The 12,867-nt window shown below is 53.1% G+C and overlaps 2 protein-coding genes across 3 annotated transcripts in view; one reads left to right on the top strand and one right to left on the bottom strand.

The window, feature by feature from the left end:
* The window catches only part of MAST3 (microtubule associated serine/threonine kinase 3), a 37,170-nt gene extending 33,465 nt beyond the window's left edge, over nt 1-3,705 (bottom strand). For both annotated transcript variants that reach the window (XM_014465787.2, XM_006100352.3), the window contains exon 1: nt 3,665-3,705. In XM_014465787.2, coding sequence (XP_014321273.1) covers nt 3,665-3,703 — 39 coding nt within the window. In that variant the 5' untranslated portion in view covers nt 3,704-3,705. The remainder of the gene's footprint in view (nt 1-3,664) is intronic.
* An 849-nt stretch (nt 3,706-4,554) lies between these two features.
* Nucleotides 4,555-12,867, top strand: part of IL12RB1 (interleukin 12 receptor subunit beta 1) — a 23,211-nt gene continuing 14,898 nt past the window's right edge. Inside the window, exons 1-3 of the mRNA XM_023763993.1 lie at nt 4,555-4,837; nt 11,500-11,565; nt 12,437-12,547. Of these exons, the coding sequence (XP_023619761.1) occupies nt 4,555-4,837; nt 11,500-11,565; nt 12,437-12,547 (460 nt within the window). The remainder of the gene's footprint in view (nt 4,838-11,499; nt 11,566-12,436; nt 12,548-12,867) is intronic.

Raw genomic sequence — 12,867 nt, 5'->3', positions numbered from 1 at the left:
GGAGCTGGGATCTGAACCAGGGGTACCGGCTACATCCTTCCCTGTCTCGGCCATTTCCTTCCAACGCCCCCGACAGCCCTGGGTTCGAGTCCGGCTACCCCCCATCTGGGCTGTGTGACCCCCGCCAAGCATTTCACCCCTCTGTGCCTTCGTTTCCTCGTTTGGAAAACGGCCCCGTTACATAGGGTCCTGAGAGGAATCAAGGAGCAAGCTCAGGGGTGGCTTCTATAAATCGGAGTCAAGACAAATTTGTGAGGTTAATAATAACCACAATTTATTAATTTGCTTCCAAAACACAAAAAGATGTGAAGTGGCAGTGAGAGGTAAGGGGAAGATGAGCAGCCCCCCTACCCCTTCACTCCCCCTCCCAAAGGCTCCTACACAGAACTCTCCAGGCACCACCCCCAAACCTTGGCTCCCTGCATCATCTGCTTCCGCCCTCAGGCCCCTCTCTTTATATATACTAGAGGCCCCAAGCGAGAAATTCTCGCAAGGGGCTCCACCTTCCCGGCCCTGGCTTCATCTGGAAGGTCCTCCGAAATTATGTCTGGTCTAATTAGCATATTACTCTTTTATTATTATAGATATTTTTGTATTGACTTCAGAGAGGAAGGGAGAGGGAGAGTTAGATAGAAACATCAATGGTGAGAGAGAATCATTGATTGGCTGCCTCCTGCATGCCCCCTATTGAGGACTGAGCCCACAACCCAGGCATGTGCCCTTGACCGGAATTGAACCCGGGACCCTTTAGTCCACAGGCCGAGGCTCTATCCACTGAGCCAAACCGGCAGGGCCTCAGGCCCCTCTCAACTGGCTGTTCCCCACAGAGTGGAGTGGCTCCTGCCTAGAGGGGAGTAGGAAGGGGACCATGATTCCCTGGAACTGCCTTTTAAAAATAATATTTACAGCCCAAGCTGGTTGGCTCAGTGGATAGAGGGCCGGCCTTCAGACTGAACGGTCCGGGGTTTGAGTCCAGTCAAGGGCACATGCCCAGGTTGCGGGCTCCATCCCCAGTAGGGGGCGTGCAGGAGGCAGTCGATCAATGATTCTCTCTCATCACTGATGTTTCTATCCCTCTCCCTCTCCCTTCCTCTCTGAGATCAATAAAGATATATTTTTTTAAAATATATTTTATTGATTTTTTACAGAGAGGAAGGGAGAGAGATAGAGAGCCAGAAACATCGATGAGAGAGAAACATCGATCAGCTGCCTCCTGCACATCTCCCACTGGGGATGTGCCCGCAACCCAGGTACATGCCCTTGACCGGAATCGAACCTGGGACCTTTCAGTCTGCAGGCCGATGCTCTATCCACTGAGCCAAACCGGTTTCGGCGATTTTTTAAAATAATATTTACAGCATCTTCTTCTGTGCTTGGCTGGGCTTGGCCATGCTGCCTCCCCTCCAGAAGTCTCAGCTCCACCCTGAGGAATCCCCAGTCGGGAGGAGACAGAGCAGGACGTAGATACCCCATCTGGAGGCATTAGAGGGGACCCAGAGGGAGAGAAGGGGCTGGAGGGCGGTGTCAGGCTGGGCCGGCAGGCTAGTGGGAAACAGGCCGGAGGTGTGACAGCAAGGTGGGCACCAAGCCCCGTGGGGAGTTCTCCGCTGGAGCCGAGCGGGAGAGATGTCATCAGGGACCGCATGGAAGGAGCACTGGGGCTTCCGGAGAGAGAGTAAGTGGAACTGGGCCCTGAGGAAGCAGGATGGATCCTCCCGCAGCAGCAGAGACACAATCCAGACACAGGCTCTAGCCAGCTTCTCTGCCCCTGGATACTCTGTTTGGGGACCTGGTGTTTTAACATTTTGTCGTTTGCAAGTGGGAGATGCTGGAAAAACAGTCGTGGTGGTAACAACGGCTCCTGGTCACTGGCTCCTATACATGCTCCACAGAAGTCCGAACTTCACCCAAACCAGGAAGGTCCGGTCTCCACTCCTCCCCTGACCCACGGCCAACACAAGCCGGTGGCCTGCAACCCGGTGGCCCCATAACAGGTGGCCCATGGGCCAGTGTGGGCTGGTTTGGAGGAGAAGCAGGACCTGCCTGGATTTAAATCTCGATTCTATCACCTACTTGATGTGACACCTCAGCAGTGGCTACATTTCTCTGAGCCCCCATTTCCCCTTTGGAAACATGGGACTCAGCGGGGACGGGTGCTTCCTCACAGGGGAACAGGCCCCCACTTCCTGACGTTAGCAGCGCCCCCACTCGCCTACCAGAAGGCTGTTTCTCTATTTTAAGAGGCCGCGGGCGGGGCTCGAGTCTAACTGGGGCTTCAGGCGGAGCCTGTCCCTTCGCAATACCCCACTGCTCACCAGCCCTGCCCCACCCTCTCCTCTACGCCCAGGCCCCCCACTCCAGTCTCTGGCCTCCGCCTACCCTTCTGCTCCCCACCTCCACCACGCCCTCCACCACGCCCTGGAGGGGGGGTTCTGCCCCGCAGCCATGCCCGCGCGCTCCCTAACACCTCCTTCCCCCCCTCCCCCTAACGCACCGCTCCTCATCACCTTCAAGAGTTCGCAGTCCTGGGACTCCGGTCCCGCAGCAGCCTGGGTTCCAGGCGCGCCTTCCCCCTTTGCCAGCCTCAGTGCCCGCCACCCTCCATCCTTTCTAATTCTAGCTGCCCTCAGCTTCTTTCATTTTCCCAAACATCCTGTCTCCTCTGCCCCAAGGCCACCAGCAGCGCTTGGTCAGTCGCCATGTCCTGGTGTGCCTGAGCGCCCCCCATCGCAGCTGACCACTGCGCAGGGTCACTGTTGCCTTGGCCCTCATCTTTCCCGCCAGGCGGGGAGGTCCGGGAGGAGGGAGCCGGGAGGCGCGGAGGGTCCCGCTGTCTCCGCAGAGCCAGGCACACAGAAGGCACTCAATACATGCTTGTTGGGTCAGTGACGACTTCCAGGTTCCCCCACCCCTGCAACCTGGTGGCTTCAAAAGAGTGTGGCCTAAGCCCTTCGGGAAACAGGCAGATCCTCTTAATTCCCACGGAGCGCAAAGAAGTTGCCGCCACTGTGCAACCTCCTGAATGCCAGCCCCGGCCAAAAAAGGGGAGCTCTTATGGCTCACAGGGAAACTGAGGCCCCAGGAAGCCAGGGTGCCTTCTGCACCCTCTGCCCACCGCCCACAGAGCCAATAACCAGGGTCTGGGAGAGCTGGTTGAGGACTCCGAGTTACATCCCTGCTGGGCGACCTCGGCTTAGCGACATTCCCGGACTCCGTTACCTCATCTGACAGGTGGGCACCTGGACAGCCCCGACCTCCCTGGCTTGCCTTCGGGGTGAGCTGAGGCAGGAGCAAGGGGGCAAGTTTTAATACCCATTAATTAATGACTGTATCGCTCTAATGGGATTAATACAACGATGAACATATGGCGAGCGCTCATGGGCTGCTGTTGCTCCTATTATGATTAGAGCAGCTGGTGGGGGAAGGCGAATCTCTCAGCCCCTTTCTCTCGGGCGGGCGAGCGCTTGCAGCCTCAGTTTCTCCATATGTCAAAGGAGACATATCCCGTTCCCACCAGGCGAGCACTTGGAGAAGCAGGTGGTCAGGAGGGAGCGATCAGAGCGCGCCCCGCCCTCTGCCTCAGTTTCCCCTGGCACGCCGAAGTCCCGCCCCCGTCCCAGGCCAGGTCCCCTGGGCCGCGCTCCCGCCCGCGCAGGGGCCTCACCTGGAGCCCTCGGCGCCGCAGGAGGCTCGGCTCGTCCATGGCTCGCTAGTCTCTGCGTCGGACACGCCCTCGGCTCCGCCCCCAGCGCGCGAGGGCCCGCCATTGATCAAGCCGGTCAGCTGACGCGGACTGACCCCGCCCCTCCCGGGAGCCCCTTCCTTGGAGGCCCCACCCCATTGGCGAGCCGGCCCCCACCCCATTGGGCGAGCCGGCCCTGCCCTTCCAGGCCCCGCCCCATCCTGAGCCCAGAAGTAAACATTTTTCAATGAATCCTTCTAGAAAGAAGGGAGCATTATCATCCCCATTTTGCAGATGAGGGAGCTGCGGGCCCAAGAGGTTAATCTGTGTGCCCAGGGCACACAACGAGGCTGGTAGGGTGAGGTGAGGCACTCACCTTCGTGCAAAATTTAAAGCTCTCCCCGAACTCAATATTTTAAAAAAATCAAAACTAATGCAATAATGCATGAGCTACAAAATATCAACATTTTAAATAAAGCCAGGATCAAGCTCTGCCCTTGCACTACCTTGCCTCTTTTGTCTCACCCTAATCCTGATCTTAGTCCCAATAAAATTTTATTTATAAGAACAGGCAGTCACTGTAGTTTTGCCAGTTTCTTTTCTTTTTTTTTTAAAAAAAAATCTTCACCCAAAGACATGTTTTTTTAATTTTTACTTATTTTAGAGAGAGGAAGGGAGAGGGAGAGAGAAACATCACTGTGAAAGAGAAACATGGATCAGTTGCCTCGGGCAGGCACTGCAACCTGGGATGGAACCCTGAACCCAGGTATGTGCCCTGACTGGGAATCGAACTTGGGACCCTTCAGTGCTTTTGGAGGACGCTCCATCCAACTGAGCCCCACTGGCCAGGGCTGCCAGTTTCTTTTTTGAGGATGGTTGCCTTTGAAGAGTGCCAAACTGGGTATCTGGCTAAGTGCCTTATGAGAACCACCTCCTACAAGTATCGGATGATAATTGTTCAGCCCCTCTTTGCAGAAGGCAAACTAAGGCTGGGAAAAGCCTACAGTCCCAAGATAGCATCCATGTTCTCTGTTTTCCTGGGCCTCCCACGGTCCCTGCAGCTGCAGGCTCCCTCGGCTGCCCCACTGTTGGACCTGGTCATTAGAGTATGTCAGGCTGAAGCGGACCCTCAGGAAGTCACCCACCCAACTGCCTGTGAGGTTCTGTACGACTCACCAAGTTATGGTGACCAGATTGGGCAAATAAAAATACAGGACTCCCAGGCAAAACGTGTTCTCATACACATTTTTAAATTGACATATAATTCACATACCATAAACTTCTCCTTTTAAACTGTACAGTTTTGCCTGGCCGGTGTGGCTCAGTGGTTGAGCATCGAACTGTGAACCAGGAGGTCACAGTTCAATTCCTGGGCAGGCACCTGCCCGGGTGGTGGGCTCGATCCCCAGTGTGGGGCATGCAGGAGGCAGCCAATCAATGATTCTCTCTCGTCATGGATGTTTCTATCTCTCTCTCCCTCCTCCTTCCTCTCTGAAATATATTTTAAAAAATAAAGTGTACAGGTTTGAGATTTTTAGCAATTCACAGTTGTGCAACTATCACCACTGTTTAATTCCAGAACGTATTGTCACCCCTAAAAGAAACCCGGTACCCATGAGCAGTCACTCCCCATTCCTCCTCCCCCAGCCCCGGGCAACCAGCAATGTGCTTTCTGTTTCTATGGATTTGCTTGCTCTGGACATTTTATATAAATGGGATCATGCAACATGTGACCTTTTGTGTCTGGCTTCTTTTACTTAACACCATGTTTTCAAGATTCGCTGTAGCAAATGCCAGTACTTCATTCCTTTCTCAGGCCGAGGAATATTTGTACCACTTCTTGTTTATCCATTCATCTGTTAATAGACATCTGGGTTGTTTCCCCTTTTTGGCTTTGCAGCTAGTGCTGCTGTGAACATTCATATACACGTTGTTGTGGGGGACATTGCTTTCAATTCTTCTAGGTACATACCTAGGGGTGGATTCCTGGGTCATATGGTAACTCTATATTTAACTTTTTCAAAAACTTCCAGACTTTCTCCAAAGCAGTCTGTGTTCCCTCAAAAGTCTTATGTTGAAATCCTCACCCCCAGGACCTCAGCATGTGACTGCATAAGGAGAAAGCACCTTTAAAGAATTAGTTAAAGTAAAATGAGATCACGTGGGTGTATCCTAATCCAGTATGACTGGTGTCGTCATCAGATGAGGAGATTAGGATGCGGACTTGCATAGAGCGATGACCATGTGAAGATACAGAGAGAAGTCGGCCATCCACAGGCCCAGGAGAGAGACTCCAGAAGACACCAAACCTGACACCTTGATCTTGAACTTGTAGCCTCCAGGAATAGATTTCTGTTGTTGAAGCCACTCAATCTGTGAAACTTTATGTCAGCCCTAGCAAACGAAGTCAGCCCAGCAGTTAAATTTAGTTTTAGATAAACAATGAATAATTTTTCGGTATATGTCCCATGCATTACGAGGGGCACTGTTATGCTGAAAAGTTATGTGTTGTTTATCTGAAATTCTAATTTAACTGGGTGTCCTGTGTTTTATCTGGCAACCCTACACTAACTGGACTTCAGGATGTGGCTTGCATATCCCAGGTGATGGAAGCTCATGCCCTATAATGGCCAATTGTTCTGTTTCTGGCTAGTTCTGCTTTAAAATTCTGCTGTAGCCAGGCAATGTAGCTCAGTGGTTGAGCGTCGTTCCATGAACTGGGAGATTCCTGGTCAGGGCACATGCCCAGGTTTTGGATAGGTCATCAGCAGGGGGTGTGCAAGAGGCAGCCAATCAATGATTCTCCCTCATCATTGATGTTTCTCTCTCTCCCTCTCCCTTCCCCTCTCTAAAATAAATAAAAATATTAATAAAATAAAATAAAAAGCTCTCCTGTAGTCCAGGCTGGGGTGGACATGTGACCTAGAGTCTTTATTCACTTCAGCCACTGTGATTAGTTTAAGGTGGACATGTGACTCAAGCTCAGCCAATCAGAGTCTTCCCTGGGACTTAGTCTGGAATCTGGGGAAAAGAGATGTTTCCTGTACTGGAAGTGGTTGGGCTGGACAAATGGTGAGCTGCTGGATGAGGAGCCACCAGCGCGGTCTCAAATTCCCCTGCTTTATCTGGCTAACTCCTACACAGAACTCCTTCCAAAATGACCCCTTCAAATGTCCAGCAGGAAAAAAAAATGTCCAGCAGGGAGCACTTACCGACTGACTGACTAACTGACTGAGTAAATGCAATTTTTCCACGTGAACACCTATGCATCCTTCAAAATCCATTTCAGCCCTTGGTCTCATGTACTGAAAGGTTGCCGGTTCTATTCCCAGTCAGGGCACATGCCCAGGTTTCAGGCTCAATTCCCAGTAAGGTGTGTGCAGGAGGCAGCCAATCAATGTTTCTATCTCATTCGTGTTTCTCTCTCTCCCCCTCATCCTTCCTCTCTCTCTAAAACAAAACAAAACACAATAAAACACATTAAAAAATCCACTTCAAATTCTCTTTAAGAAACATCAGATCCCTAACCGGTTTGGCTCAGTGGATAGAGCATCGGCCTGTGGACTGAAGGGTCCCGGGTTCGATTCCGGTCAAGGGCATGTACCTTGGGTGCCAGCACATCCCCAGTAGGAGGTGTGCAGGAGGCGGCTGATCAATGTTTCTCTCTCATCAATGTTTCTGACTCTCCCTCTCCCTTCCTCTCTGTAAAATATCAATAAAATATATGTAAAACAAAACAAAATCAGGGAACATTTATTAAGGAAATATATTTTTTTGCGAATTTTTACACATCCATCAAAACCCTACTCAGATGTCTCCATAGGGGCATCAGGAACTGGGATTGTTGAATGAAAGAATGAATTTTTTTCTTGGTAACCTATGTATTCTTTAAAACATCCTCAAATGATCCTTGGCAGACATCGGAAAATCTTGGTTGAGTGAATGAAAAATGTTCTTACGGGTAAATGATGCCCGCTAATGTGTTTGTTAAATAAATTGATAGATTTTTCTCCTGGCAAATTCCTTCTCATCCTGCAACATCCTCCTTAGCTGTCCTCAGGGCCAGGAGGGTTTCTTGACCACATGGAGGTAAGTAAGCTCACCCTTCCTCAGAGTGAAGGTTACTCTCTAGGGCAGCGGTTCTCAGCCTGTGGGTCGAGACCCCTTTGGGGGTCAGACGACCCTTTCACAGAGGTCGCCTAAGACCATCGGAAAGCACATATATAATTACAGATTGTTTTTGTGATTCATCACTATGCTTTCATTATGTTCAATTTGTAACAATGAAAATACATCCTGCCTATCAGATATTTACATGACGATTCATCACAGTAGCAAAATTACAGTGATGAAGTAGCAACGAAAATAATGTTATGGTTGGGGGTCACCACAACATGAGGAACTGTATGAAAGGGTCGCGGCATTAGGAAGGTTGAGAACCACTGCTCTAGGGGAAGAAAACGGAAGCCAAGGGGGTAGGAAAGTTCTGTGGTTCCTCTGACAAGATTTCTGATTTCCGGAGGTGGGGAGATGCCTGTAACCTGCTCCTTCCTGACTTCCCCTCCCCCGAGCTTGTGGGGCATCTGAAAGTGGGGCAGCCCTGAGGGTATATCCCAGCAGTGCTTCTGGGGCACCCAATAGAAGTTCTTCAGGGCTTCCTGGCAGGCAGCAGGCAGGCCAAGGGAGGCGGGGTGTGTGTGCACAGACTTGAAGGTGGGCTGTGGTGAACCTCGGGGTAAACCTTACACTGTGACCTTGATAAGAGTAGAACCATCACCTCACGTGTGGCTAGGGGCCTGCCCACCAACCCCCATGGCTCCCCAGTGCCCTTGGGAGAAAGCCCAGCCCTTCAATCCGCGACTCCGGGCCCTGGTCCGCTTCACCACCTTCATCTTGCCCCCTATGTCCAGCTCTCTCCCCACGTACCTCTCTTTCTCTCTCAATGTTTTTCCAGTAGCTGCTCTGGTGTTGGGGGGATGGGAAAGAGGTACAACAAAAGCAGAGCCAGTGGGGAGGGAAGGTCCCAAAACAAGCATCCTCTTTATCTTTCTTGCAACCCATTGTGCAGATGGAAAAGCTGAGTCCTGGAAAGGTCAACTTTGGTGGGGAGGAAAGTGGGCGGGGTAGCCCTGGGGCATGTGCCTTACTCTTAAAGGGCAAAAGCTCAGCCACACTGTTGGGCTCTGTCTTCCTGTTTCTTCACTTCTAGCCCAGGCTTTGAGTGGTCAGGGGCACCTCTGGCCTCAGTTTCCCAATCTGTGAAATGGGGCACATGATGGCATCCCCCGGGGGGGGGGGGGGAGCGTGTCTCAGATTGTCAGGAGCGGGTCCATGTGTTTGCCTGTGTCTCCAACCATCTCTTCCATCTTTTTTTAAATGTTTCTCTCAATCCCTGTCTCCTTCTCTGTATCTGCCCTTCCCCCAGGCCTCATACATCAGTCTTTGAAATCCACTCCGCCCCCTGGGCCCCACGGCACTGCTGGTGACACTGTGGGGCCACAGGGTCCTGTCCCTGCTGTGCCAGGCCGGGAACACTGCCTCTTTGTTCCCGGGGCTCTGACCTCACGGCCTGCTGGACGCCTGACCCTGGCTGGCCCGGCTGGCCCTCGGGACGGAGATCCTCAGAAAAGGGGCCTCCTTTCTGCCCACCTGGGCCTCAGTTTCCCCAGATGATGTCCCCCAGCAGAGACCCTCCCCCTGCTCCTCAGTCCCACGGGGCTTCGTGAACATTTTTTTTTTTAGCTGAAAATCACATAACATGAACCAAACCATTCTAAAATGTATAATTCGGTGGCATTTAGCACATTCACTGTGTTGTGCAACAGGCGCCTCTGTCTAGTTCCAGAACATTTCATCACCTCAAAGAATAGCCCGTCCCCAGGAACTTTTGGGGGTGCCCCCTCCCCCAGCTCCTGACAACCACTCATCTTTCTGTCTGTGGATTTGCTTGTTCGGTCATTTCATACGATGGAATCACACAAGTGGGCTTTCGTGTCCGGCTTCTGTCACTCAGGGCCGTGGTTTCGAGGTTTACCCAGGAATCTTCTCCACGGACATTTGGGGTCTTTGCTGACAGTGGGGAGAAAGGGTGAAGCACTGAGACCCCCAGAGGCCCAGAAACAGACACAGAAGAAAGACTCATCTGAGTCTAGAAGAAACGGAGACCCCGGGTGCCCTGAGGCTGGAGTTTGGGAAATGGGAAGGTGAGCATTTTGGGGGGCTGCGTGTACAGCAAGCACCTCATAATTTGTTGGGAGAGCGACCTCAGACATCCAAGGGCACTGGACTCCATTCAGCTCCTGAGTCCCAGAGGTTGTCCAGAGAGGGCGAGAGACCCGGCCGAGGACACAGAGCCCAGGCCCCCCGGGGGACCAGCACTTGGGGCCCAGCTTGGGTCTGGGGCCAGCAGAACAGAACCCCAGACCAGGGACCCTGGGTCTGACTTGCCCCAAAAGTAGGTTGTGGCGGCATGAGGCCACGACCACCCCTGAGCTGACTTCCTGGGTTTCTCTTTCATTTTGACTCGTCCGGGAGGGGCCATGACACCTAACATTTTGACTCGTCCGGGAGGGGCCATGACACCTAACTTTTTTTTTTTTTTTAACCTTTTTACTTTTCTTTCATGCTCAGCTTCAAAGTGTTCTGGGGTGAGGGCAGGGCCGTTGGGGTCTCACTGGCAGCGCAAAAGCTCTCCGGAGGCCACAGGCCCCTGCGCGGACCCGATGGGGTGGCCAGTGGCCAGGCTGGTCCCTCTCCTCCTCCTCTTGCTCCCCCGGCCCTGTGGTGAGTCGCCCCTGCTTGTCCTGCTGGGGGGGGCGTGTGTGAGGAGGGCCAAGGACCTGGGTCCAGGGCTGGCTTTGCGTCTCTGTGCCTTTCTTTCTCTGTTACATGGGTGATCGGTGATCACAGCTTTTGGGGTCAGACTTGGGCATCTCCCCTTTCAGCCTTGATTCTGTCTTATGTAGAATGGGCTGATGTTTGAGTCTTCCCCACCTCCCATAGTTCAGTGAGAAATGGCCAAGGAAGGGACAATGAGCAATTTGTATATGATAGACATACCTACCACGGTGTTATGTGGAATCGGTGGGGAGGGGCCCGGCCTCCAGGGGATGGGTTTGGACTCCTTTTTCTGTTTTGTTATATATTTTTATTGATTTCAGAGAGGAAGAGAGAAGGAGAGAAATAGAAACATCAGTGATGAGAGGGAATCATTGATCGGTTGCCTCCTGCATGCCCCACACTGGGGATCGAGCCCACCAGGCATGTGGCCTGACCAGGAATCGAACTGTGATCTCCTGGTTCACAGGTCAGTGCTCAATCACGGAGCCATGTCAGCCAGGCTGGGTTTGCTCTGCTATTCCAGCTGTGTGACCTTGGGCAACATTTTCCTTTCTGTGCCTCAGTTTCCCTCTCTGTACACTGGCGATTAGCAAGGTTTCAGGGCTTCTGGGTGTCAGACAGGGCTGGAGACCAGGGGACGCCAGATTGCTTTGGAGGAGCAGCCTGAGAGATTGAGGGGTGGATGGGTGGGTAGGGAGATGGATGGATGGATGGATGGATGGATGGATGGATGGATGGATGGAGAGTTGGATGGATGGATCCATGCATAGATGGGTGGATGGGTGAATAGAGGAATAGATGGATGGGTAGATGGGTGGATAGAGGAATAGATGGATGGGTGGACGAGTGGGTGGGTGGGTGCATAGATGGAAAAGCGGGTAAGGGGGTGGATGGCCACTTGGCCACCCCCGGGCTGAGCCCTGCTCCCCAAGCAGTGAACGGCTGGGACGGTCATTCTCTCTTCATTGTCTTTACAGCTGAAGCCTGTGGTACCAGCAGCAGGTGCCGTTTTCAGGACCCGCCGTATCAGAACGCAGACTCAGGTGGGGCAGCTTCCCATCGGGGTCATGCTGGGCTCTGACTGACAGATCCCTCGCAGCCCTTCCCTCACTCCCCCTGCCCAGCCAGAGACTCGGGCCCACCCGGGGCCTCGGGAGCTCCTGCCTGCAGCCTGCCAGCTTGTCCTCACCAAGCTTCGGTGTCCTGGAGCAGTCACCCTCTCTGGGCCCCGTCTCCTCCCTAGCAGGGTTGCAGGGCTGGTGTCTGCCTCGGTTGAGATGGATCAGCATGTGGGGCAGAGTATCTGTTAAATATTTTGAATTTTTAATCCCCTCCCCAGCAGGCACTGCTGGAATATTTAGGGCTGGCAATGCACCCCCACTAAGGTTCTGCCACCCAATCTTTTGTTCAAGAGATATTTATGGAGGCACACACTATGTGCTCACACAGTCCTAGACATGAGGGAATCAGCTGCTAGCCCAGTCGCCCTCCTAGGGTCACAGCCTCATGCGGGAGGTAGACAGCAGGTCCACAAATGCATGTTCTGCCTGCAATGACATGCGCAGAGCTGGCTGAGGGATGGAGGGGGACGGGGCTGCTTCCAGTTGGCTGGTTGCGGGGGAGGTGACACTGAAGGAAAAACTGGAATGTCAAGATCTGGGGGCAGGCACGGCATGTGCAAAGGCCCTGTGGTAGGAGTGAGCCTGGTGTGTTTGAGGGCCTATGAGGAGGCTGGTGTGGCTGGAGCAGGGGGAGCAGGGGAGATGGCAGCAGACAGGAGTGAAAGCACAGGAGTATGCTGGGAGCTCGCTGTTCAGACTGTGGAGGCACCGGATTTCATAAATGTCACCGAGACTCATCTTGAGACTCCTCCCCTACTCTGGTCTGTTCTCAAACCTCCAGGATTTCCTCCAGGCTCAGCCGCAGGCCCCAGAGCCCTGAGCTGCTACCGGACATTTGGCGCCTGTTACGAATGCTCCTGGGAGTATGAGGGTCCCGCGGCTGGAGTCAGCCACTTCCTGAGGGGCTGGTGAGGACCCCTTCCCAGACCCCAAGCCCTCAGCCACATCCTGCTCCGGCTCCTGACCCGGTGCTCCTGCCCTCAGATGTGTGACCACAGCCCAGGGCTGGTGCCTCCTCCTGGGCCTCAGTTTCTCCTGTGAGCAGGAGGGTGGGGAGCTCTGTGTTGTGAGGGGCAGCCTGGGTGGGCACCCAAATTGGGCAGCAATCAGCGTCTCTCTAGTCCTTCTTTCATCCTCACCCTCTCACTCATTTGTTTGTTCATCCGTCCACTCACCCATCAATTCATTTCCTCCTTCTCTTTGGAAAGCTCATGTTGGGAGACC

The sequence above is a fragment of the Myotis lucifugus genome, unplaced genomic scaffold (assembly GCF_000147115.1).
Source record: "Myotis lucifugus unplaced genomic scaffold, Myoluc2.0 scaffold_311, whole genome shotgun sequence".
Classification (NCBI taxonomy): domain Eukaryota; kingdom Metazoa; phylum Chordata; class Mammalia; order Chiroptera; family Vespertilionidae; genus Myotis; species Myotis lucifugus.
The sequence above is the reverse complement of the archived record's forward strand: the minus strand, read 5'-3'. Positions and strand labels throughout refer to the sequence as shown.